This window comes from Heliangelus exortis, chromosome 26, assembly GCF_036169615.1.
Source record: "Heliangelus exortis chromosome 26, bHelExo1.hap1, whole genome shotgun sequence".
In the NCBI taxonomy this organism is placed as follows: domain Eukaryota; kingdom Metazoa; phylum Chordata; class Aves; order Apodiformes; family Trochilidae; genus Heliangelus; species Heliangelus exortis.
The window spans coordinates 3,654,574-3,681,627 of NC_092447.1; the positions used below are offsets into that span (position 1 = coordinate 3,654,574).

Here is a 27,054-nt window from a genome sequence, read left to right on the forward strand (position 1 = left end):
GTGGGGATGCTCCTGTGTAACCAGAAGGGCCTGAAAAGCCCTTTTGTTCATCTTTTAAAGAGGGAAGGTGCCTTTGTTTTTCAGAAAAAGCAGGGACTGGCTATGAAATGGTTTGCAGATACTTGGATGAAACGTGCAGAACACTGTCATAGCAACAAGAGGGAAACCCCCACCAGGTAGGAAATACCAGTGCTAACAGGTGAAAGGGAAGCAGGAGACTGAAGCTCTGAAGGCACAGAGCTGCTCTCAAGAAATCCTGGTTCTAGGAGCAAAGCAATAAGTGAAATTGAGGCTGGTGAGGGGAACATATTTCCAACAGCTTCCAGAAGTGGCTGTGCCAGCAGCACAGCACAGCTAGTCCAAACTATTTACCTATAACACTCCCCCCCCTTCCAAGAATGTTAGACCACCTCTTCCAGTTATATTTTTCCAAGTACTCCTCCACAGATCTTGATCTATATTAAACTTTGCTGCTAAGACTGAGGGAAGCTTTAGCAGAAGCTTCAGTTCTGTTTTTAAGCAAGCTGGGGAGGGGCTTTAAAGTTGCATCACTTAAAAATCCTGCAAGGTGTTGGACCTGGTGCAGAATGGTGGGTGGCAGCCTGGGGCCAGCATTGCAGAGGAAATGTGAAGGGGGATTTTGAGGGAATATGGTGGGTTATGAAAGGGCTGTGGGAGGAAAGGAGTGTTCTGTAACTCAGCTTGCAGCTCCGAGACAGCCGAGGTTGCAACAGAGAACTGGAGCAGCAGTGAGGACTTCTCAGATTAAGGTAATGTGTGTCTTCTTAGGGTCTTGAAAGAGTTTAAAAGTGAAAAAGAGGTGACAGTGAGGTTAGGGAGCATATTGATAATGAAAATTCATTTTCCTTTTCCACACCCGGAAAGGCACTGGTGACAACTGGAGCTGGTGGTGCCCAGGGTTCTGCCTCTCCTCTCAGCCACAAGTCACACTGTGACCTCAAGTGGTAAAAGCCTTTTCATTGCCACCCTCAGCCTAGCAAATAGCTCCACTCTGCCCAAGGATAAAATAAAAATAACCCTGGCCAAGGATGCAGTGAGGTGATAGCCAAGAACCAGAGTGGGGAACTTGGTTGGTGGGGAAACACGAGTGTGATCCCCCAGGAGTGCCTGGAAAGGTTGATGAGCCTTCTGAGAAAGATGGTTGGTAACTATGTGGAAGGAGCAGGTTAATGTCCCAAGACAGTACACTGTAAAATGGGTAATTTGTGTGCATTTTGGATAGCAGCAGGCCTGCCTAAATGAAGTTTTATGCAAGCCTCCTTTCAGCTGTGAATGCGCCGTGAGGCTCCAGGGTAGGTGGTTAAATTGCACTATTGATTTAATGTGCAAGAATATTTGTTAGTGCAGTGAAGAGATGCAGCTAATGACTCCTCTTGGCTTCTGCAGATTTTAGTCTGGCACACAAGGACAGAAAAGCCTGTGCTGGTGAATGAGGGGAAGAAAGGATTCACAGATCCCAACGTGGAAATCTGATGGCACGTGGCTGACTGGAGACCAACACCAGGTAAGAGCTCACATTTCTGAACAGTAATGAGAGTAAAAAAGGAAAACACTAGACAATGACAGGAAAAAAGAGCTGTTTTAAAGATGCTTTTTAATGTTCGTTTTTCACATCTCTGTCATTCCCTTACTGCTAAACTTCTCGACACCATTAGTTGATCTCCCTTTTTTTTGTATCTTAAAGACAAACCCCTTAAGGGGAAAAAACTGGTGAGAGATTGGAGGGGAGAGGAGAAACCCAGGGATGAGAGATCAGGCAGAGTTCTATTGTTGAAACAACAAACCCTTGTCTAAACAAGAAGGTTGCCTTATTAACTGTACTAATACAGCTAAAACACAAGGGTGCAGGATGTGGATTCATCCACCTGCAAACATCTGAGGAAAGCTAAGGCAATATCAGTGAAAACATTTTTCAGGCAGGAAGGAGCTTTCAGTGAGAGAAGAGTTTAATTTATATCCACATCAAAGCCACACAAAGTCAGTGAAGAGTAAAGGGAGAGTGTGGATTAAAGCCCACAGGAGATATTTGTTTGCCTGAGGTGAGCAGGTAGGTTCTTCTCCAATGGAAAGAAGGGAAGAACATTTACTGCTCCTTTGTTCATGCCCTGGCTTCTTCTCACCTTTAATTCCCTGAGCATCCTGGTGCATTGATTCTCCTGTGTCTCCAGAGTGCACTCTGCAGCTGGTTTGCTGGAGTGAAGGGTGGGCTATTTGCTCCTGCCTGCACCCAGACTGTTGCTGCTCTTCATTCTTATGGGGAAAAAAATAAATAAATGCACAAACTCCCTTTCACTGGAGTCTAGAACCAGGCCTGGAGGGGAGAAGAAGCCTGCTGCTTGTTCTCATTTCCTCCCAAACAGAGATAAGTAGGAGCAGCAAAGGCAAGGGGTGGGTTTGCTCATCAGTGGTGTATTTTTAACAATAATGAGCTCTTACAGCAGGTTCCCTCGGGGTAACTGGCTGCAGCCCTGCCTGCTGCAGTGGCTCTCCTTTGCAGGACAGCAGAGGAAAGCCTGCACTGCATCTCATCAGCTCTATATATAGCAGCTTTGCAGAGAGGCCATAGCTCCTCAGTGCCGTCACAACTGCTTTTCACCAACCACCCAGTTGCCTAGCAGCACAACTCACAGATCTGCAATATAAAGATGGGGTTTGGGATAGTTCCAAGAGGTGGCAGCTAACTGCAGCAAGGCAGGAGGGTAATATAGATGCTGGTTGTGTCTCTCTTGCAGAAGATTCCTTCAATGCACAGCCTGCAGGGTTCCTCTCCCCAGCATACGACCAGCCAGACGTGCAGCAGCCAGGACCTCTGCTGACTTCCAAGAGTTTTTTTTTTTTTAGCGTACTGAAAACGAGCAACTCTGCATACATAAGCTACCCGGATTCCCCTGCCCTTCCTCCTGGACTCTGAGCAGAACCAGACCACTCTGGAGGTGGAGAGAAAGCACAGAAAACACAGGACTGGCCCCAGCTTCAGGACGGGAGCAGCTGCCTCGCCGGGCGCTGGGTTTGGGAGACGTGCGTGTGCTGGAGGCAGAGCCCAGCTGGAGTGGGCATCAGCACTGAGGGGGCTGTTCTGCTGTTTTACAGGACCTGAAAGCAAGGGTGAGAATGCCCCCAGGAGCCTGTTGGCCCCTGATGACTTGTTTTACCTGGTACCACACCTGGTACCTTGTGGCTGTGTGTGCAACTGCCTAAGCAGCTCTCTGTTGGTGGAGGGGACAGCTGCCTTCTGAGATGGCACCTTAGCCCTTAATTTTAAACCTACTTTAAATCAGTGTTTATTAAGCTGCACAAGAAGGGGAGGGGTTTTGGGGATGGTGAAAAGCAAGGCAGGTTGGAACAAACCCATTAAGCATCTTGGTTCTCTTTGTTTTCCCTCTCCTTTCCCTTCATTAGTTCCACGGTTTGGGGGCACTCTTGACATAACCTCTGCGTTCCTGGATGGAGTTATGCTGAGAGCATGTGGGAATCTTATCCATCCATGCTAAAATAATTGGGTTTTAATGAGATTGTTGTGGCCACAGACCATAAGACTTCATCCAGGCTCAGATCTTGGTTCTGTTTCATTCTAACTTGGTCAACACGAGCATTAGGTGTGGGATTCTCCTACATGAGGCCAAATTTCTTTAAAAAATAAACTCACAACTAGGGACTGAATGCTAAAAGCTGATTTTAGTGCCATTCTACTGGAATGTATCCTTCAGCCTTAGCCCCTTTTGCAGGGCCATGCTGGAGCAGCTGGAGAGTTACCTTCTAATGGATAGAGCAGCACCTTCTAGAGAGGATCCTGTGCTTGGTGCTCAGTTCCTTCAGCACCCAGCCTGAGGTAGGTCTAAAAACCATCTATGTAGAACATCAGTTGCCTCTTCCCTGTTCTGTACCATCAAAGGACCTGAGGGAGCATTGGTTCTCTGATGAAACTGTATTTTGCTCCTCATTGAGAGACACAGGACTGAGCAGTGCAGAAGAGGAACCTGGGTGCTACTAACTTGGCTGACTCAGTATTTGAGATTGACAAACTTGCTGAGGAAGAAACTGAGGTATAACATTACCCCTTCTCCCCCCCACAGGCCCCTTAAGTAAAAAAACCAAAATTTATTTGCCCCTTCATAGTTGTCGTTAAACCTCTGATGAATCCTCACTGTCCCAATATTTTTGAAAAAGGTCTGAAGCACAATTTTATCTTTGAATTGAGGGAAAATGTCATCCTGGACTTGGTTATATTTAGCCCTGACACACAAAACTATTAAAATGCTATAGATCTGATTGTTAGCTTCACAGTGCAGAAGTCTCCCCTTGGACTAATGTCATTATGTAATTTCCTAACTATTTTTTTAAAATAATGATTTTTTTTTTTTGTAAGTGATTTTCTCCCACTGTCTATCAAAAACCAGAAGTTGCATTCTTTAGTTTCACAAAAGCCTGGCCACGTAGGCTTTACAAAAATGTTCCTTTAGATGTCTGAAGTGCTACTTGGAGAGAAAGCATTTGATGCTACTGGCTGCTCTGTGTTGTTATCTTGTATTAATACAGCAGCTCTCTGCACTCAAGCAGATTTATTCTCTTACTGTACTAACCTTCCAAGTTCACTCCAGTCTGCAAAACCCTTAAGTGGAAAGAGACATTTTTAAAGGACTACAAAGCTTTCACCCCATTTAAATAGTTTCCAGCTGGCATCCTCTCCTAGCTCCCTGTTTTCTTTCACTAATCTTAATTCCAGTCCCTGCTGGGTTGCAGCCTTCCCTCCTTTGGAAGGAAATAACTTCCAGAACAATGCAAAGGATCAAGTCCTGAACACAACCCTGCATACACTCTCCTCAAAGTTGGGCACAGGAGCCCTTCCAAGTTGCACAGAGGCTGCTGTGGTCCTCAGGAGCAGAGATCTGTGTGTTCAAGTAAGACTCTGGCCAGGATGGAGTGTATTATTACAGCTGCACTGTCTGTTCTCAGTTTTAAACAGACTGTATTTAAATTTGTTAAATAAAATGATGGTTTCTAATACCAGAATGCCAACTCCATTATCAGAGAGCAGTGCACGTGTTTGGTGTTTCAGAATCCTCTGGTTTACTGGAAGAGAAAACAGGAGCTGAGTGACTTCTTGGAGGTTCTGCACAGCTTCAGTTTGATCTCTTCCTCTCCTTAAAGTGCCTGTGGAGCTGGTGAGTTAAGGAAAAAACCAACACGTGTTTTCCTAAATCCTGGGTTTCTGTTTGGAGGAACAAAACTGAAAAAAAAGAAGAAAACCCAAGATCCCAAGATTTCACAGCAGGTTTAAGGAGAAAGTATTGGATATGCTCTCCCATTTGTGACTGCATATGTAGCCCCTTCCATCCCAAAATCTGATCCCCAGTCATTTTACAAGGGGGAATTTCATCTTCAGGTGTTTCACAGTGGGCACAGGGATGGAGGGATGACTGGAAGACTAACTTATCCTTTTCTTCTCCTGCACCTCCTCCTTGGAAGTTCTTAGTCCTGCCTGGCCTGAAACAGAATGATCTATTTGACAGAAACCAAAATACATTTCACTTTTTAAAACATTTTTTTTTTGTTGTTTTTTGCTTTTTGAGAGAGACAACCTCCATAGTAAACCTGAACAGAAAAAAAAAGCTTGAATTAAACTCATTTGACAACCAACTTAGCTTCCAACAAGTAACGGCCTCTTTGCAGAGTGAGCTGCTAAATTCTGCCTGGAAGCACAACAAAATGGTTTTCCACACCTGGTTACTCACATATTTGCCAACTATTTTCTCCCTATCTAATTATAAAAACGAGGAGGCCAGTAATGACACATCTTTCAAGTCACTGCAGAGCTGAGCTCAGCTTCCATTTCAGATGGCTTCAGTTCTTTCTCTCTCCCCTTTTTTACTCCCCCACTTTCACCACATGGCCCAAAACATCATGCACAGCCAGCCAAGCTGTGGGTCCTCAGTGCAGGGAGATGGATTTCCACATCCATCCATCAAACAGTGGACTCTGGTTCCTTCAGGGGCCCCTTCTGTCTTCTGAACTTACTGCCAAAGGGCAAATCCTGGGGCTAGTGGAAATTAACATGCCCAAGTGCCTGGGCCACGGTGTCCCCAGACATGCAACCAGGAATAGTCAAGATGAACCAAACGTGGGAGAAAAGCTCTCATCAGTCCACATACTGGGTCCTTCCTAAGTAAGGAATGTCAACAGACTGGATTATCCGTCCTGCAGTGCGCTCTTCAAAAATGACAATCTGCAGAAGAGAGGGGTAGGTAGACAAAGTTCTGCACAGGAGGGGGAAGGGAGCATCATTGAAAGGAATCAATCAACACGAGGCTGAACAATAACCCTGCTTCTTCTTCAGCACCACGTGATGCAGAAAAGGAGCCAGCATCAAATCAGGTTTGTCCCGATTCTGAACATGATGCAGTGCTCTGAGGTTTAGCTGCCACCTTGTCTTCATGGTTGTCACAGCCATAGTCAGCTTTAGAGCAGGTAAATTAGCACCTTTCCTAATTGTCATGGATCTTAGGAGATAACAGTCTCCTTCCTCTCTATTGCACTGGTTTTCAGCTAGAGATAGGTAATGACTAGGCTGGGAATGTCTTTAGGACATGACTCAGAGCAGGATCTTTAATAACACCCGACAAGAAAAAATAAATCCCTCCAAAGCCTCTCACCTCATTGCTCCCTCTATATAACCAGGGGCCAGGAAGGTAGAGTGTTTCCTGAGGTCCAATTTTCCAGTAGCGGCCCAGGTTCTGACCATTGACAAAAACAACTCCTTTTTCCCAGCCCTAGAATCAGGACAGAACACAGAATTACTGAGGCAGCTGTACTGCCTAGATAGCATCCCTTAAGGAAACTTAAGTCTGCTTTCAGGTCACTTTCTGCAAGTTTTTCTGCTTGCTTCCCCTGAAGCAATGAACATCTAATAAGTTCTGTAGAACAGGAGTTATCCTTAATGTACTAATTAAAAGGATAAGGCTTTCAAAAATGTGATCTTCATGATCCAAGCTTGTCCAGGAAGCTTCATCCTTTTCAACAGAAATATCTTTATTTCTTCCCAAGCACAGAATAACTCCCCTCACCTATTTCCCAGGTGATGGAGATCCTGTATTGCTACATAAGCATCATTTACAACAAAGCATAAATGGAAAAGTGAGCAGTACAATAATGATTTGCAAGAAGCCTGGCTCTAAGGGAGTGAAACTGGAGAAGCTGAATAATACTCAGTATCTCTAAGTTCTGTGCAAGAGCTGCAATCTTCCCAAAAGGAAGATGCAAATGCTAAGTCTCTTGCCATGCCTACAAGGAAGTTAATCTTTCCATGTCACATTGAAGAGGCAGGATTAAAGCTTCTGCCTTCTTTGTTTTTTGTGCCCATTACTGCTCTGCAACTAGGAAAGAAATAGCATTTCTGTGTCAACAACAACAACAAAAAAAGAACTGTTCATCAGCAGCTCTGCAGGGTCAGTATTGCATGTGTTTCCTCATCAGGACCACTACAGACTGAAAAGAATTACCTGCCAACTTGAGAAGACTTCTACACCCTGGAAATAATTCTCCAAGGTCAGAGGAAGACTGAAAAACTGCAGACAATAGGACTGAGCTCAGCCAGAGCTGTTACACAAGTGTCTCTCTAACCAGCTGTTCAAAAACTCTCAGTCAAGAAATAAATGGGGAGGGTGGGGGGGGGGGGAAGAGAAAAATAGGACTTGCCTGTAACTTCAAGAAAGTGTCCTGTGGCTGATGCTCTATCCACAGCTTTCCACGAAAAAAACCTGGACCAACAAAGTAATCTGGGACTGCACTCCAGCCAGCAACGTGCCTCAAGCTGTAAGAGAGCAACCAAACTCAGCAGGAAAGCACCAAGAGACACTGCAATGATCTTGAGATGGCTTCAAACTGCTCCTTCCATCTGCAGATGGGTCTTATTACCACAGGGCTGCTATTTCCTTGACATTCCTGCTTGTGCTCCTGCACGGTCACAGTGAGGAGGGACAACCTGGCATTATTTGTTACCTGTCACAACAATTTGGGAAGAAGTCCCACAGAAGCCTCAAGCTTCAGTCAGAATCATAGAATCCTAGAATTGTCTGGGTTGGAAGGGACCTCAGAGCTCATCAAGTCCAACCCTTGATCCACTCCCCCCGTGGTTCCCAGCCCATGGCACTGAGTGCCACATCCAGGCTCTTTTGAAATATCTCCAGGGATGGAGAATCCACCCCTTCCCTGGGCAGCCCATTCCAATGCCTGATCACCCTCTCCAGAAAGAAATTCTTTCTCATGTCCAACCTAAACCTCCCCTGGCACAACTTGAGACCTCTTGTGCCCTCTTGTCTTGCTGAGAGTTGCCTGGGAAAAGAGCCCAACCTCCCCCGGCTCCAACCTCCTTTCAGGGAGTTGGAGAGAGTGATGAGGTCTCCCCTGAGCCTCCTCTTCTCCAGCCTCAACACCCCCAGCTCCCTCAGCCCTTCCTCACAGGACTTGTGCTGGATCCCTTCCCAGCCTCCTTGCTCTTCTCTGGACCTGCTCCAGCACCTCAATCTCCTTCCTGAGCTGAGGGGCCCAGAACTGGACACAGGACTCGAGGTGTGGCCTCGTGTTCCTTCTGCCCTGAATCTCTTGGATTCAGGGAAGTTATTGATCCAGGGAAGTTATTGATCCAGTGCAGCCTGACTGCTGCTGAATTATTCAACTAAAAGCCTACAATGATTCCTTTCACAATACCACGGGCTCCATCCCTCCTACACAGTGACTGTAAGCTGACTGTTCCATTGCCACTGGTCCATTGCCAGGCCCTGGCTGTAGTGCTGACAAATCTTTCTTTTCTTTGGGCATGGCAGTTCACTTGCTTTACTGTTCCTCATTGGAAATGCTCTCCTAAACCCCTGAAATCAAAGGTTATGCAAGTTACCCCTTTATTAAGAATCCTTAAAGTAGCCCTCCAGCACCTGTTTAAGTTTGTCCTTAAAGATTTCAAAATACAATTTTTTTTTCTTTAAAAGCCATTTTACTTTAACGTGGCCTCTCTCTCCTTCCTACACAAACTGCAGGAGCAGTGATATCTTGGGAGGGATGCACATGTGTTACTTTCTGGTATTAACAACATAACTGGAGAGGGTCTCCCTGGATTGTGGCCAGAGCCCATGGGGCATCTGTTGCCTTCAGTGTTTCCTAAAGTTTTCTTTATCTACCAGAGACCACACTTAGCCCTGCTAGATTTCTTTTTCCAGTCTTTCTTGCATTAAAGCAAAACAACTTAAAAGAGATGAAGCCATCTGGACTTGTTAATGTACTATTAGTAGCTTCCTAGGATTAATCCCTCCCCTGTGAGTCTGAGTGGCTAAATCCATCAGGCATATTGCTAATCCCAAAAAAAGACACAAAATCCTCTGACATGTTGGGCGTGTTGGGACCCACCCTTTTGGGTAAGCCATGCTTTTACCTGCCTGATCTATCCCTGCTGTTCTCTAAATCCTCCACCCTGGGAATACACTTCACCCCTCAATAATGGTATGGATAAAGCAGCACCATTTTCTGCCCTATTTTTGGGCAAAAAGGTATCAGCAAGGAACTTATCAATGGGAAAATCCACCTACCTGCTTTTACCTGGTGTTGCCTTTCTGATGCATTTAACTGCTGCCTATTAGAGTTTGTGCTGCTGGTAAACAGTTGGTTTCTAATGAGGAAGAAAAAAAGTTTTTAAATCCTACAAACCTTTTCATGAAGCCAGGCTTCATCTCCAAACTGTAAATCTTGAAGTTCCTCAAGGGGGTTTTATTCAAGAAGACATCACCAATTAAGCCTGCAAGAGCAATGGAGGTAATGAAGAGCTGAAAAACAGCTAGAGCTGATAGATTTTCCTATTTGAATGCAAGGAACAGCAGGAGATGGAAAGCAGCCACATTTTGCAATGGAATTAGAGTCCATATGGTCCCATTGCTCATCCAGACTGAGTGGGGAACATTACTATACTTTGGCCTCTCCACACTCTCCTTTGCTTCAGCTCACCAAGCCATTAAACACCCTCCAAGCAGAAAACATTGTTGGCACAGGCAGCAGATGGGGTTTAGCTGTTACTGTTGTTTTTTAGTTAGCAGGCCATGTATGGATTTTTTTAAAACAGTAGATCAGTTACTTCTCTAACAGGCACAACAAAATATACCATGGACAAGCAGTAATGTCCATTGCTGATCCAGTGCTTTTCACCCAAGGATCTTAAGACACCTTTAGTAAATAATTTCCCTTTAGCACTCTCTTGTTAGATAAAGTTATCTCCATGTAGCAGGCAAAGCCTGGGTCCTAATCCAGCCTCCTAATTACAGGACTGCAGTTGGGACTGCTAAAGCAGAGCAGAGGCTTTATGCACCTCTTCTGCAGTGAAATAAAATTAGTACAGTCCCTTAGCCTATTTTGTCTAGGTTTTTTGCATACAGTTCCCCACTAAAATAAAATCCTGGGGTTTCACCCTCTGACAGCTCATTGGTGTTAGGCTGGACCATTTTAGTAAATGCTGCTCAAGAGAATCCAGTCCATTCCTTCTGATATCTTGTGAGTTTTTAAATGTTGTGATCTTCCCTATTCAACCCCCAGGGGAAAAATAGGTTAAATGAGGTATTTTCCTTCTCTCCCTGTGAAGTAACATGCTCACAGAGCAGGAGAAAGGGTAACCTAACATCACCTAGCAGTTCTAGGGCAGAATAAGATTCACTGATGGCCTTGGTTTTAGTTTTACCCCTATAAAATGAGAAGCTTTAGCTGGTTGTCACCCATGATCACTCCAGACAGGGGAGCATGAACAAGTTTTTTTAACAAGTTACCTCCATCATAGCATTTCCCACTGCCTCCTATGTGGAAGTCTTGGGTAGCACTACAATAGTTGTTGGGTCTTTGCCCAAGAAAGAGAGTTCTCCAGTGTTTAAACTCAAGGAGCTACCCAGGGCAGTTGGAGAACCAAGAACTGGACTCACCTTTCCTCTGTTCATTCAGTGCCAGGCCATAATTGACACGACCACGGTTCTCCACCAGGAGTCTGAGCTGCCTGAATCCCTGTGAAAAAACATAAATGGAAGAGCATCAGCTGGAGCAGAGAGCAGCATGTGCTGCATCAGCCCTAGGGCTTGCTTAACAGAGGTCAGTAGAGGTGTTTAAAGAGGGGAGGTGGCACCAGTGCTTTTGGTCATTGCAGAACAGTGTCCCCACCCACTGCAAACAGTTCCTCTGAAGAGAGGAACTCTCTGCCTTCCCATAAAGTTGCTGAATTCCCAAGTCCCATTTTGGGATCACCCACAGAGCCAGAAATGGAGGTTGACACACAACAGGCTTATGTCACACAGCTCTCCCACAAGTCATAAGAACCAGCAGTACATCCACACCCTCACCTGCCCCTAGGAGACAGGCACAGGTTGATGTGCATCCCATCCCTACCCAACCTGACTGCCAGGGTAAGGCTGTTCTCACAACTGAAGAGAAACATTCTCCTATTGACTGAGGTCAAATAGGTGCAAAAACCACCAAATTCCCCCTTAAAACCTGCTTAGTGCTAAGGCAGATGAAGCCTCCACAGACCCAGTCTGCACAAAGAGGGTACCAGTGCTTGATGTCTACAGTTGTCTGATGTCTTGAGTGGCTTGATGGCTTGAGTGTGGCAGGCAGGATGGCAAATTTTGTGCAGCAAGGGCTGCTGCTGACTTGAATTTTCTCCATGGGAAAGTATTCAAAACACACTTTTCAACCACAGTCAGTGAAATCATGCTGTGTTTCACTGGTGAAGTAGCTTCTAATCAGGCTGTAACAACAGCTCCCTGTGTCAGGCTGCCCTACCAGCTAGTATTAGGGGGGAGGTGGGTGATTTCTTCAGCTATGCCTCTTCAGCAAGCAGTCTTGGTTCTGTTAGCCACATATTATTGCTGTCAGCAATCTCCAGTTAGTTACCTGGCCTTCAGGAAGGGAGATCTCCAGAGTGTTATAGTCCAGCTCACCAACATACATGGTGTTCACAAACACCTGCAGAACAGAGCACAAGAAAGCAGAGGAACTCCTCATCATTTATACTAAGATTATGGTTATTTTACACATAATTATGTGTTGCATAGGTTGCTAAAGTTGTATTTGGGGAGGGAATTGTCTCTACTTGAAAGCACAACTCGGTGTCCTTAACTGTGTCACTGATTCAGGGAAAAAAACCATCACAGCATTCAATGTTCTGATGTTTAAAGTTTTAGTAGAGTGGAACCTCAAGCTGATTTACAAATTAGAAGGGCTGGATCTGCTCCTTACTTGTGCTCTGTCACGGACATGGTCCCTTGAGTGCAGGTGTCCACCACCAAATATGACAGTCTCATAGAGCACATATCCATAGGACTGCCCACTGCTATCATTTACAAGCAGGTTCTCCATGTTAACAGGAAACTCTGACTTGATGGGCTGCAAAAGAGAAAAAAATTAACAGCAGGAGTGGCCTCTCAGCACTGGCAATCCCTTTAAGATAGGTGTTCCACTCTGCCACAGGTTGCATGCATCCTGACAGTGATTACCTTATGGCTCTGTGAAAACTACAGCAATGAAGACAAAGTACCAAGAAAAAGGAGACAAAGGATTTGTAAAACTGGAATTTCAAGAGCTGGAAAAAAGGTGAGCCAAAAGATTTGTCTCCTTTGCAAAACATTCCCCAACCTTAACCCCAGGGGATAATGAGCCAGCTCCCTGATCACCTTTTCTACCTAAGAGGTGATGCCTTTTTGGTACTGAGATGCATTAAAATTGGCAGTACCTGTACAAGAGATGGTAACACATCCCAGAGAGAGATACATTGGTGCAACAGGATTGCACCATATGATGCTTTGCTTTCAATCATAGGAGGGAGAGGTAGAGGCTGGCCTGTAATGCAAAAAGAAAGAGAAAGAACAACTATTTCCGATGCCAAAAACCTCCTTGGGTCCTCCCTCCCATCTTTTGGAAAAATCACCCTGTCAGCCAACCAACCAGAGTCACAGGGCTCCAGCAGAAGGGCCAGTTGGAACAAGCCTTTGATTTAACACTGCAGGGAGACCAGCAGTTTGGTTCTTGGATTTGTAATTACCAATGATCATGCTGAAGAGCTGTCGGAGCTTGAAAAATTTGGAGGTGTAGTCTCCAGCCTCTGTCAGCACAGCATCATAATCTAAAAAGGAAGCAAATATGTTTTAAAAAGCAAACAGCAGCTCTGGGACTTCCTAATTTGGAGAAGAGCCACTCAGCAAGGAGCACCATGCTTTCAGAGATCTTATTTGTACCTATCCAGAATTCCACGCAGGATAAACCCAACGATTTACAATTTTAATAAAAGGCTGCTGGCATTAAAAGATCAGTACAATTTGAGTTGGTAAAATTAAAAGAAAAAAAAAAAAAAGAAATGGACAGGGAAGGGAAAGCAAACTCACCATAACTGGTGACATCTGACTTGTATTCATCAGCCTCCAAAGCACCGTTCATGAAGCCAAAGTTGGTGCCTCCATGAAACATGTAGAGATTGATGGATGCTCCTAATTTGAGGACACTTGCTACAGTATTCACCATGTCTGTGAAAGAAGAGCAGAGAGCAAGAAGCCAGGCTAGTGCTCTTCCAGGAATTCAAAGCAGACCCAAACCTGCTGGTCCTTGTCAGTCAGTTACACCTGGGTAATTCCAGTCATTTGCCTTGGGATGTGTGTTTTGCCCTAAGGAAGGGCAGCACATCTACTGACACATCAGGAAACATTAATACAGGCAAATATACCTCTCCTAAAGGTGAAAAAGGGTGAAGATCATGTGTTTGAGCAGGAATTTTATTTTTAAGCAGAAGAGTTGCAAGGACTGCTCAGTCAGACTCCAAAACTCAGCATGCCAGTGACCCAATTAGAAAGACAATTACAGGAGGATGAGAGTCATTAAAATAGTCTTCTATAGCTCTGTTTTCTGTTTTCATTGTACTTTAGATACCCTGGAGGTTCTGGGGTTGCTGTTTTGTTTTTTTTTACTACTAGTCTTCCTTCCTAAATGAGCTTTAAGACCAGAAAAAAACCCTGATACTTCTCAGAAGGTTCTCTACTTGCAAAAGGCTTCAGTTCACCATATTCTCACAAAAAAGTAAAATAATAATCTCCTAATGAGGAGTGGTTATTCACTAGACAAGTAATGTCATTATGATGAAGGCTTCACAAAACTTGTGACATTTTTACAAAGCAGAAATGAAGTCTTCATAGAATGTAGATTACCTCAGGAGGAGAGAGAGATGATTTAGATCACTGATCTGCATTTTAAAAATCAACATGAGAGTAGCATGAAGCCTCAGGTCACACAACATTAACCTCATAAGAAGTTTGCCTCTCTGCATGCCCCATAGAGTCCCTCTTCAAGGAATAAAAAGAAAAAATTATTTAATTTTTTTTTTAAGAGCTGCTTTTCACTAATGCTACTAAAGAAAATCCAAGGCACAACCATCTGACCCACTCACTGAGAGATTATTCATTTATAAAGGCTCACACAAAGCAAAGATTACAGCAGGACAGAAAGTTGTATGTCATTTTTCCATGACTCTTTGCTGAGAAAGAAACCCTCCCCATCTACAAGAACTTTCTGTGGTGCTCACCATCTGCATCAAAGACGTAGTGAGGGCCTCCCCAGCTATCAAACCACCCAGTCCAATACTCCATCACCATCTTTGGCTGATCCCTCTGTATCAAAACAAAAAGAAAAGAGTTAAAATGGAGACAGGGCAGCCTTGTGCTCATCCCCTACAGAAGCATTGCTCAAATGCAGTTTGGTGACGTGGTTTACAAGAGTTTTTTCCTTCTTCTTCAAAACCAAAAGCTACTTAGGAGCTCTGAAGAAGTGAGGAACAAGGGCACCAGCAATGCCCAGAACAGGCAAACAAAGCAGAGAAATCCTCTGCAAGGTACAAAGCAAAACCCACAATAATTGGGTGGTACTGAGCAGCTCTGGATGTTGTTTGGTAGAGCTGTAGCAACAAGAAAAACCTGACTGTCACTTTAGATTTTCTGCTAGAAACACACATCTATAAATGTCTGCTTACCAGCTACACCACTGCCAGCTGAGAGTTTGCAGGTGCAGTGCAGCCAGAGCTTGCCAAGGTAGGAACAGCAGACTTTGCAGCTTAATGTCTTTTTAATGCTGCATATGGTGTTGGCAGGGAAGAATTAGCCTTTGCAGGAATTAGGTCTTCATTAAAAAGGCTCTGCAACAGAGCAGTTCCTTCCCCTTTGTCACAGCATGCCAGATCCCTCAGCTCCTGCAGAATTCCAGCTGGTCCCATCACACCAGGCAGGACAAGGTGCTCAGCCTGCCTGGCACTCCCTCCTCCTGGTGTTTACTTCTAGTCAAGGCAATTTTTGCTTTTTATTTGGTAAGGGGTTTGGCTGATGCCACATGAAATTTCCAAGGTAAGTGGCATTAAAGGAACTCATGTTTCATTAGGAGAAAACAACTGCAGGTGCCTGTAATAATCTAACTGCTCCAGCTTCAGTCCACCTCTTGGAAATGGGTTTAATGAATCTCTTCCCAGTAAACAAGTCAAAAAAGGAGCTTCATCACCCTCTGGAATAAAGGACCATAAGAAGGAAAAGAAAGCATAGTCCTTACAGTTGCAAAGGAGGATGCCACTGGGTATCAGCACTTGAAACTGGGGAGAAATCTAACTTCTGACCACTAAACACAGGCCACAGCATCATGGGAGGCCTTTTAGAAGATGCTGAATAACAGCATGTTTAAAATTTTCACTTCCCAAAGCAGCACAGACATATCCACTGATTCCAGAAGGATCTGACCTGGTGAGAAGGAAGCCCCAAACCAACACAGAGAACCAAAACAATCCATCAGGGCTTCATTTCTAATGCTGTCCTGAAAAAACCCAGCTGAACAAAGTTTTTCTGCACCTTACCTGTACTGTGTCCAGGTATTTCAGCACCCCAGGTTCCAGTTTCTGAAAGTTAACAGTGGCCAGTGCTATTGGGAAAAGAAAAAAGGTTTTAATTACTTTAGACACGTGTGAAATGCCACAGGGATCATCTCCTTAGGCATCAGCCCAGCACAAGCTCAGGGGGAACTGGAACATCTTCTGAATGACCAATACAACTTCCTCAGCAATTTCTCAGCAAAGTCTTCACTTAGTGAGCAGTGACTGGACTACAGTGAAATATTTGCAGGCCATCTTCTTAGCTCTAATGTTCAGTGATATTAGAAAGGGAGAGCAGCTCCTGGGTGTCAGCAGCTTAATTAGAGGCTGCAGAACACTTGGAGATCCTCAGATAAAAACAAACTTATTATTAGAAAGTCCCATCTGAATGCCACACTGATCTCCCAGGCTTTAGCTGCAGGAATCACGACCCAGGCAATATCTTACAGCTTGTCATGTCTGTGGGGGTGGGTGAGAGAAACCACAGCACAAGTCAACCAGAAAAAAATGGTAATTTGAAGACTTTATCTCTGCTTCTGCCCTGTGAAGCAGGGGGGAACCTGCAACTGGTTGGTGTGTGCAGCCAAAGTCACTGACTCATCTTCAAGCACTGGAGCTGGGAGATCTGTCTGCAGGAGCTGACACTAAGCTGGCATCATTGTCCCAGCCCCTGGTACATGTTTGAACCATTTTTTAATTTTTTTTTTTTAGCTCTCAGTCAGACTGATGATATTTCTCCAAAAAAACTTGGAAAATGCAGGAGCGGTGAGATGATTCTGTATGAAAAAGGGATTTCTTACAAAAGAACTGGTATCAAATCCAGCCTCAGTTGTGTCAGACTTCAAACAGAATATTTACAGAAGCCAGAGCACACTTCTCACTATTTAATACCTTGATTCTAATAGGCTGACTTGTGTAGTGTGCTTGAGCTGAAGAATCTGGCACAAGCAAATAAATGAGGGAATAAAATCAAGTCTGGATGCAGCACTGACATGATACCTTAGCTGGCAATCCTGAAGGCAAACATGGGACACTTTTTTCCTAGAGCATGAGACATCCCACTGGCTCCATGGGCATGAAGGGACCCACAACAACAAAAGCTTTCCTCCACATCCTCTGGAAATGTGCTGCAAACACTGAGTAAGGGCTAAGATGCTGCAGAGCACCAGACTGACTGCTCCTGGCATCAACAGGAACCTAGAAATGCTTCTTGGGAAGAAACCACTGATGAACAGAGCAAAGAATATCCCAGAATCCCTGTGGTAGTTTTCAGTTTCAGCACAGAGTCTTCTCTCTGTTTCCTGATGCATGTTTCTACAGTGGATTTTGTTTCTCCTTTAGCTCTTTCAAAACCACCTTGCTGCTATTCTGCTTGGAGCCCTAGTTATTCCACACCTCTGATTACTTGACATCTTGGCTCTAATGAGCAGGTTGTTATGATATCTAAGAGGCAAATTGGTATCAAAGAGCTCTCAGCATGCAACATGCTGGAAATGATAACTGCAAACAAGAAGGAGCTCTGAGGCAGCAAACATTCCCCCAGAAGATGGAGAGGACTAGGAGGGGGTTCCCACACCAGCCCTGTGCTAGCAGGGAGAGAGTGACTCTGTGTGGTGAAGGCTGGAAACTGCTGCACACCAAAAAAAAAAAAAAAAAAAAATAAAACTGGGAAGACCACCCTGATGGTGAAGGGCCATGGTCTTCAGAGGTTTTGAGTTTATCCCTCTGCTGCTCTCATATAAAAACAACAGATTAAAAAGGAAGAAAAAGTCTTTCATCAGCTCTATGCCTGAGATTGGAAAATGAACAGTGTTTATGGCTTGAGTGGTGACAGGAGCACTCACAGACTGCACCCTGCAAACACTTCATTCAGGGGAGCTGAGATGACTGGCAGAGACACAGAAGGATCAGAGGCCAAGTTCATAGAAAATTGCAGCTGAACTGGATCTAGAAAGCTGTACACTCTGTCCCAAACAGCCTCAAACACCTCTACCTCCATTTCTTCATGGTGAAAAGCAGGAGAGGTGCTAAACAGCATTTTTCAACACCTAATGGAATTGCACTTTTTAAAAGGAGAAGGGAAAATGGACATCCTTTTGCATTATGCACACCTGATACCCTCCTTTATTTAAGCTCCATGAGAGGACAGGGCTGCTCCACAAACTCTTGCCATGCTTCCCAAAAGTTAGATTTCAGAATCTAGGTTTTGATGGGTTTTTTATTTCTCTGTTCAACTGCAAAGCAGGTGTCTTCAGATTAAGTTTTTACTCGTAGTAATTGCTGAGGTACTTGCTTAATATCTATTCAAATGAAGGAATAGGAAGTAGTATTTTCAACACTAATTTTGGGGAAAAAACATCAAGAAGCACACACAGAATGGAGTTAATCAGACAAAGAACATGGTCTCACCTTGCTCTCCTACAAGCACATACCTCCTTCCACTAAGCCAAAAGCCAGACCATTCTTGTTGTCTGAGGTCATTAACAGCTCCACAATCCCTCTGTTTAACAGGGCCTAAATTAAAAAGGGGAAAAGCCATTATCTTAACAAAGTTCAGTATGTGTCAGGATATTAAAGCATTAAAGTACATTATCACCTTCTCTAGGGATAACTTGAAACTGATAGTGGCTTGGTAAGAAATACCATTCCTGTGAGAGCTCCTTTTCTTTCTGAAGCCTCCTTGCCTACTTTTTTTTTCCCAGCTTTTTACAACTGAAAAATCTTATTTAGTTTCAGACATTTGGATTGGTTTCTCACTGACACAGCAAACTTCAGGATATTTATCATCATCTTCTGATACCTTCCACCAAGAGGGCTTCAGGTAGAAGAGGAAAAAGAAAAGCAGCTCATTCTGTTTGACTATCAGAAGGCTGAAGAGAGGAAATTGTTGGTTTGGCACTGAGCTCAGGTACCCATCTTCTAGAATACTCAAGTCTGAATGAATTCACTGGTTCTTCAGTTCCACAGCACTGTATCAAATAGCACTCCAAGGCTTTTAAAATGCACACACGAGGTTCCTCCCATTTGAATTTTTCTTTAATAGGTATTTTTTTACAGCACTTTGGCTGATGTTTGAAGGAGAGGTTAAGAAAGCCTAGTTGTAAATTAACCCTCTCTTCACTGTATCTGCATTTGAAGTCACTCCTTGAGCTTGAAGGAACTTTGAAACCAAGCCTTCAGTCTCTTTAATTCTAAATTATTGACTGTAAAAGGGTGACAAAGACACAGGGGAGGTTACCTGTGTCATCTGTACCAAGTAGTTAGTATCTGTTTAGAAGCTACTACTAATTTTCTTTCCCTCCTTTTGCACATAAGTGTAAAATGGGGAAATGGCAGAGAGCTGTCCCTGAAATGTGTTACAGGGTTAAACAGGAATAGAAACAGGTTTGAGGCAGAGGCAGGAGTGTGCTCAGCTTATCCCAGCTCATGAAGTGTACAGGGAAGGAGGTGTCAATGTCCTCTTATGGCCTTCACATTTAAAGCATTGCACCCAAAAGAGTGATAAGGACAGGGATTTCAGGTTTTCTGTGACTTGTGGGATTTTTTTAATTGGTAAGTTCATTCCAGGAAGACTGCAACATTATCACTGTGTGCTAGAGGCAGATGTGAACCCACCAACTTGCCACATTCAGAGCTCAAGGGTCCAAACCAGAACAAAGACAAGGAGCTCCACCTCACATTAGATCCCACTCCAACCAAAAAGGAAGCCTTGCAAATCCTGCTTTCCCACATTTTCATCTTTAACCACTATAATATGCTTCCTCAGATACAAGCTGCAGACAGGACCAGAGTATGATGAAACAGCACTGCAAAAATGCACCCACAGGCCTGGCAAGGAAACATGCTCTGTTCTGACAAGTCTGTGAAACATCCCAAGCTCTTTCATCACTGAGCTATGGAAAAGCAAGCACTGAATCAGCACACTGGGTCACACAACTGGGTCTCTCTGCCCCATTCCTTTTGGGCTCTGAAAGCCATCTGCTTAGGTGCTTGCCACCAGTGGGATAGAGGGAGGGAAAGTGTGTAGAAATCACAGACAGTTTTGATGCTATCAGGTCAAACTTGCAATCAGTTTTTTTGTCTTGTTTCTATGTACACTTTGTGCTTAACCTTCTCAGCAGTGTTAAATCACCCCAGGAGGTGGAGGCAGTGCAGGAGCAAGCATCACTCTGAGCAGGTTAAGACTCCTGCCATGCCATTGATTTGGTTCAAGAGCCTCTGTGGACAGCATAAGCAACCCCAGAAACAAGGAAATGTGCAAACATTACCATTTTAACATAGGCCATGTAGTTTGGGTCTTTGGCATAGGAACCATACTCATTCTCCACCTGCACTGCAATAATGGGACCTCCTTTCTTGTACTGTCAGGAAGAAAAGGGAGAAGTTGTTCACCATGGTTTCTGAAATCACTCTGGTGCTGCCTTGCAGGAAAAGGTGCACACATCTCAGATGGACTCAGCTCCACCCTCTGGTCCTCCCAAAGTCTATGCACAACCCACCAGCTGGATCTGGAGAGCTGACATGGACAGCCACAGTCCATACTGGTTCCTAAAGCAAAGTTGGTAGATCTGTTACTGCTTCAACCAGCTGCCACACACAGCTCACACTCCTCTGGGCACAGTCCCCATATGTGGGCAGAGAGGGTAACAGATTGTACTTGCCTGAAGAGGGACCACAATAGGCATTAGATGATCAAAATAGGCATCCACAGCTTCTGTGAAGCCCTTGTATGTTGTTCTCAGTTGCATCTCTGGGTCTTGCAGTAGCCAGCTATGAAAAAAGCAGCAAAGAGAATCCTGTGGTTACTCCTTTTAGTTGGCTGATATGGGGTTAAGACAGAAAAAGGTAATTTGGTCAAAAGCAGAACAACATTGTGCTACAGTTTAAGGAGAGTGAGCTTGTACCTTCCTTGTCTCTGCAAAAAGAGGCATTAACTAATTGTGCTTTGAGTCTGAAAGACTCAATTCCTGTAAGCCAGGTGCAGCTTGGTGGGCTTACAAAATAATTGCCTCTTTATCTGTAAAATGATGACAGTATAGCTGCTCCTTATCAGACTCTTTTATCTGTCTGATGAAAAGACACAGGGAAGCTGTGACAACAATTGACAATACCCACACTTGTCACCATCTAATGCAGACCAAGCTGCTGCTCTGCTCCCAGCAGCCACACTTTTGGGGGTAGGTCCCTAACACATCATTGCAGTTCTGCACCTGAGCTCTCTGATGCCAAAAGCACTCTGAAAAAATGGAAAGATTAAAAGAAATCATCACCATTTTTTTTGTCACGTCTCCACTGAGGTTTATGCTCTCTGAAGACAAGGAAAACAAGCAGCATGTAACCTGGCACTGGTTCCACAGGGACCCAGTCACCAGGCAAGGCTCAAGGCTGACGTATTCCACTCAACTCTTAAAGCCTCTTACCAGCAAGCTGTTTTCTTTAGGAGAAAATGCAACAGGAGGTTGGAAAAGTGATGGGGTTTTTATTACCCCACAGTACATGTTCTAGCAGGACTTTTAAAATGGACCAAACACTTGCCTGAACAGATAACACACTTACCTGGGCAGACCACCAAGGTCCCATTCAGAGCAGATGTAGGGGCCAGGACGCAGAATCACCCACAAACCATTTTTAGCTGCCAGGGAAAGGAAGGCCCTAGAGATCCAGACAAGTGTCATTATTGTCTGCCTGCAGAATCCCTGCTCCATCCACTCCTATTCCACCAATCACCATGAAATTTAGGTACCAAAAACAGCAGAGAATTGCTTGGTGAGGCAACTCTACTGAATTGGTTCTAAACCTGCCAGTCCCCAGGACTCTGGAAATCAGGGGAAGGAATGAAAGTCTCCATTGCCAGATCAAGGTTTTGTTTCCAAAGCTGGAAATGACATCTTCACCCAGCCTCAACATGCACACCCTCCCCTCAGAACAGGAGTATTTAATAACAGAGCTGTCTGTACCACATACTCTAGATCCAGGTTTTGACTGAAGTCAAACTTCCCTCTTTCCTGCTCATGAAGGTTCCAGGGCACGTACCTGAAATGCAGAGGTAGGAGGTGAAGTGCTGCAATGGGCACTGCATTGGTGATGCACAGAAAAAAACCAAAACCCTATGTGTTCCCTTTGTTAGTCAGTAACAGACCCAGAGATAAACCCATTACAAGTGCCTATTTACATGTTATTTGTGCCTTTCCTTCCATTTTTTCTGACAAGCCCTTGCTTTGCTGCACTCTCCTCCTGTACTCAGCCACATCCAAGGTTCTCAGGATGGTCAGATGTGGTCTCTCTTCTAGGTTTGGCTCCCATTCTCCAAACCAGACCCATTTCTAAATCCCAAGCATGGGGAAATGGCCCTTCCAGAGCCTGACCCTTCCTCATCAGGTCAGCATTAAGGAGGCACTTCCCAAGTACCTCTGATGGACATCTGCTCCAGTTGGAGGATACTGCAGAGGGTTAAAGAAAACCTGAGTCCCCTTCACCTTTTCCTGTGTCTTCCTCATTGTAAAAAGCACAGGAAGACTTTGGAATTAACAACCAAGTCCACCCCAACAACTGTGGAAGAGGGGAGAAGGGTGCAGGTGAGGACACTTACGTGGTGAGGGTGTTCAAGCCACAAGCTTTCATCTTAAGCATGCGGTCTTCCCAGTATTCCCGGGGCACTCGGAAGTAGTGCATGGAGCCTCCAAAGATACGGAAGGGCATGCCCTCCAGGAGGAACTGGGACCTTTCTGTCTGCAAGCCCAGGGTCCTGCCCCACAGCCGCAGAGGGATCAGCTCACTCCAGTTAAACCTGGAAGAGAAAGAGAGATGAGCACCCGGTGCCCGATGTGTCCCCCCTCAGAGCCTGCTCACTTCACCCTACCTGGCAGGATCAGCTCTCACCACCTTATTTCTTAACTTAAACAGAGTCTACAGAGCATACAGATTTTTCAGCAGATGATCAGGCAGGTGGAAGACTAGCCCAAGGTGTGTATTTAATATTCATCTCACTAGCAGCTTCTATCCTGAATGCTCCAAGCCACTCCGACAAGAGGGAATGGGGTAAAGCTCCACAAGGGTAGGTTCAGGTTAGACATTAGGAAAATCTTCACAGAAAGAGTGGAGAGGCATTGGAACAGGCTGCCCAGGGAGGTGCTGGGGGCACCATCCCTGGAGGTGTTCAGAAGATGGGGAGATGAAGAGCTACACTGGATGGTTTCTATGATTCTATGATTCATGGTCTCCTCCCCCTCTATTCTGCATTGGTGAGGCCGCACCTGGAGTATTGTGTCCAGTTCTGGGCCCCTCAGTTCAAGAAGGACAGGGAAGTGCTTGAAAGAGTCCAGTGCAGAGCTACTGAGATGATTAAGGGAGTGGAACATCTCCCTTATGAGGAAAGGCTGAGGGAGCTGGGTCTCTTTAGTTTGGAGAAAAGGAGACTGAGGGGTGACCTCATCAATGTTTTCAAATATGTAAGGGGTGAGTGTCAGGGAGATGGAGTTAGGCTTTTCTCAGTGGTGACCAGTGATAGGACAAGGGGTAATGGGTGTAAATTGGAGCATAGGAGGTTCAAGTTGAATATCTGAAAAAATTTTTTTACTGTAAGGGTGACAGAGCCCTGGAACAGGCTGCCCAGGGGGGTTGTGGAGTCTCCTTCACTGGAGACATTCAAAACCCACCTGGACACGTTCCTAGGGGATGTACTCTAGGGGGCCCTGCTCTGGCAGGGGGGGTTGGACTAGATGATCTTTCGAGGTCCCTTCCAACCCCTAGGATTCTATGATTCTATGATTCTATGGTTTAGTGGTTGGGGGTTGTAGGGTGGACTCGATGATCTTTTCCACCCTTTTTGATTCTATGATTCTGCACACTGAACTGTTGAAGAGTTGTATACTCTGCAACTGCAATGTTCAGGCACAGATCATGAAACTAACTTGCTGACAAGACAAGATAGGGAAATTTTATGACATCTAAGATCAACCTGTGATATACACTGGCTGATTCCCCAGCCCTTGCTCCAGCAGCAGCTCCATTTCACTACTGGTACCCTGGATGTCTTCTGCTCTCTGACAACTTCCAACACAATGCAAGGAAAAAATAAGGACTGCACCAAGAAAACAACCAGTCCAGCTGCACAGCAGTTCTATTGCCTCCAACAGCCCAGCCCAGTTCCACCACTCTGAATACACAAAGAAGTCTGACAATAGCAGCTTGTTCCTCTCAGTTGTTTTCACAGCCAGATGCCAGGGATAAATTCCTGTCTGAAGAAAGCAAGAATGACCCACACATTGGAGAGAAATGTCACACTGGGAGAAGAAGGGAATACCTAAGCCACCAGCTGCTTTTTTTACATGTAAGGGAAGGAATCAGCACAGGGTGAGGACTCGAAGCTTATGAGGATTGCTGAGCAGGAGCTTGCAGTGATTCCCTGTCCTCCAACAGGAGACAATGAGACTACAAAGGAGCTAAATCTAGGGCTTGGAGGATACTGCACGGGCTGGCTGACAAGCACAGAGGGTACCTGTAGAGCACAGCATTCTCACAGGGCTCTGAAACAACCGGCAGCAGGCATGGGTAATACCTGGAAAAGGAAGTCCAGATTAGATATGCTCTGCCTTCACCCAACTCGTGTGCACTCACTGCCAAACCACTTAAAAATCAGTGCTGAGCAAGGAGACAGTAAGGGATCCCCTGCAGAAGGTGATGCAGCAGTAGCAGAGCTTTTCTGAAGGCAGTGCAGCTTGAAGTAGGAGAAATAAGCATGAAATGTAAAGGGTATTCATACAGTATTTAAATGCCTGAGTAGGAATGTGGTCAAAAAAAAGTTCTACTCCTATTGCTTGGAGGAGGAAAGTTCCAGGGGGTCTGGAGATGCCAACCTCACAGACACACCTAAATAAAAATTAGGTTGGAAAGCACCAAAGTTTCCAATTTGTTCCTGAGCTTGGTAAATCCTTGAGTTTCCCCTGCACTCAACATTCCTGCAAGCTGCCACTGGTGCCAGAAGGAAGGCTGTACTCAGAAGCATACCTAGCCAGATAAAAATAAACAAATCACTTAAGCTTATCTTCTTAATCCTGGGCATAACTTCACTGGCAAGTTCCCATCAAGTTTCCTGCCTCAAAACTTCCTAGACTCCAGTGTTTTTTCTCACCAAGTAGGAAGCCCCCAGGCTCCCAATATTTCCAGACTATTATCCTGGATATCCTGAAACCCACAACTCTCACTGGGATCTATTTAAAGTCACTTCTGAAAAAAACTCCTGTGACTCAGGAGAGCTTTATCCTGTTACCCTGAGCTGGACTTCCACAGCTCAAACACCCACCTGGGTTCTGTGCTACCTCTTGAGAGCATGTAGAGCTCCCAATAGATTTTTTTTTTCTCATCTCTATGACAACACAGGTTGCAAAACTTCTGGTTTTATCCTTTTGTTAAAGGCTACTGGCCTATTTCATCCATTGGTAGCCATCTCCTCCCTGCTTCAGGGAAATCTCTTTCTTTTGCAATAAAAATAGCATTAGGTTACCCAGATCAGCAGTTAGTCTTTACTGAAAAGATCTGCCTTTATGGGATGCAAGCTGAAGTGCAAAGCACTGCAAGTGGGATAGGAAGGTAGCAGTTAGCTGCTGAAATGTTCATGCCTCTAAAATAAAAACCCAGCTGAAGTCTACTCTGCATGAGGGATTCACCTTTGGTCTACCAGGCAGAAATTTGGGGGAAAAAAACCAAAAGCTAACAGAATAGAAGAAAAAAAAAAGTCCAAAAGAGGGGAAGAAGTGCAGAGAGCATTAATTTCTTTGCCAATACCAAAGGACAAGCTTCAGAGGACGAGGAACTTCACAGTTAATCCACAAACCCTGCTTAGATCTGCCTGGGAGGACGTTGCTGTTTATTCTGGGCTTCCTCTGGCCAGGGAAAAGTGAAAGCTTTGAGCTGCCCTCACTCATCACTCGCTGCCTTGCAGCACCCAAGACCCTTTGTGGGTCAGACAAGCCCCAGGGGCTGGGAAATCCACAGCTGCATTTTGGGGTGGTTTATTCCCAGGTTTGGAAAATTGCTGGGTAGCAATGGACAGGGGGTTTTATAGATGCACTCTGACATGAGACAGGCTCTCTGCTTTTATCAGCCATCAGTCTGCAGTAATCCTCTGCTGGGAACATCCGTGGAACAAACCCAAGAGCAGCTGTAGAGGAATTTTCCTTTTGGTTACACAGAGATTTCTCAACGCTTTTCCGCAGGTAAATTTCAGAGCCTGCTGTCAAATACCCAAAGTGTTAAAAACAGGACAAACTTCTTCCCTTGCTTGAATACAGCCTTAAGGGGAACTGCAGAGCTCATGTCACTTGGCAGGAGAAGCAACACAGACTTCTGGCTCTAAGAGACATCCAGGGAAGAGCATCACCCCCAAAATAACTGAGATGTAGACCCCAGGGGATGCCAGATACAACCAGGAGTAACTTCTTGGGACTACAGGTGGGCGATGTTTCCCCCGGGGTATCCAAAGGGGCTCAGAAGGCAGCACCTGGTGCTGTTTGGGTACCACGCTGCTCCTGCATCCAACCTCCGGGTGACAGCTCCAGCGATGGGTGAGATCCAACCTCGGAGCCGCGACGATGGAAGCCAAGGCAGGCAGGCAGGGTGAGCATCAGCCTCACCTGATCGACAGGACCTTTACCCATCACTTTTTTTTCGGCCGGGAACATCAATTTAAGGCTTTTACCCCATTTCTGCAGGGAGGCAGCGGCGTTATTCTGCCGGCTCCCACCACAAGATCGCTCTGCGCCCGCCGTCCCCACTCCTTCCGACAGCCAAAGGATGTTTCTCATTTACCCCAGCCGCTCATTAACCCCCTGGACACTTCCAGGCACCGCTCCCTTCCTTCCACCCCATCGCCATTCCCTCGGAGCGGCTCCCGGCGGCAGGCCCGCTGCCAACCCGCCGGCCTGACACCCCTCCCCATCCTTCCCGCCGCTCTCACCTGCGCACCAACAACCAGAACACGATGACCAGCACCGCCATGCCCGCCAGACGCCGCTGCCGCCTCCCTCCGCACGGCCACATGGCGCCCGCCACCCGCCCCGGCCCCGGCCCCGGCCCCGCCGCTCCCCCCGCAGCCTTGGGCCGCTCCGCCTGCCGCTCGCTCGCCATTG

At 45.4% G+C, this 27,054-nt stretch overlaps 2 protein-coding genes across 8 annotated transcripts in view; one reads left to right on the forward strand and one right to left on the reverse strand.

The window, feature by feature from the left end:
• The window catches only part of B3GAT1 (beta-1,3-glucuronyltransferase 1), a 31,451-nt gene extending 26,409 nt beyond the window's left edge, over positions 1-5,042 (forward strand). For 3 of the 6 annotated variants that reach the window (XM_071768934.1, XM_071768936.1, XM_071768937.1), the window contains 2 exons: positions 1,408-1,525; positions 2,754-5,042. In XM_071768934.1, coding sequence (XP_071625035.1) covers positions 1,408-1,494 — 87 coding nt within the window. In that variant the 3' untranslated portion in view covers positions 1,495-1,525; positions 2,754-5,042. The remainder of the gene's footprint in view (positions 1-1,407; positions 1,526-2,753) is intronic. The other 3 variants (XR_011730643.1, XR_011730642.1, XM_071768935.1) reach the window with 3 other exon arrangements.
• A 502-nt stretch (positions 5,043-5,544) lies between these two features.
• Positions 5,545-27,026, reverse strand: GLB1L2 (galactosidase beta 1 like 2). 2 transcript variants are annotated; one of them, XM_071768931.1, is made up of 20 exons: positions 26,883-26,997; positions 24,426-24,485; positions 22,518-22,715; positions 21,893-21,961; positions 21,485-21,580; positions 20,590-20,698; positions 20,197-20,289; positions 18,361-18,442; positions 15,914-15,978; positions 14,606-14,690; positions 13,419-13,556; positions 13,079-13,159; positions 12,770-12,876; positions 12,277-12,423; positions 11,932-12,003; positions 10,968-11,046; positions 9,715-9,802; positions 7,714-7,828; positions 6,672-6,788; positions 5,545-6,244 (listed from the first exon to the last, which is right to left on the reverse strand). In XM_071768931.1, exons 1-20 carry the CDS (start codon positions 26,963-26,965, stop codon positions 6,158-6,160), a joined length of 1,971 nt encoding a protein of 656 aa, XP_071625032.1. In that variant the 5' UTR covers positions 26,966-26,997; the 3' UTR covers positions 5,545-6,157. The 2 variants fall into 2 exon arrangements, with proteins under 2 accessions (XP_071625032.1, XP_071625033.1); XM_071768932.1 differs by lacking the exon at positions 24,426-24,485 and having other exon boundaries at positions 26,883-27,026.
• Between the last annotated feature and the right edge of the window lie 28 nt (positions 27,027-27,054).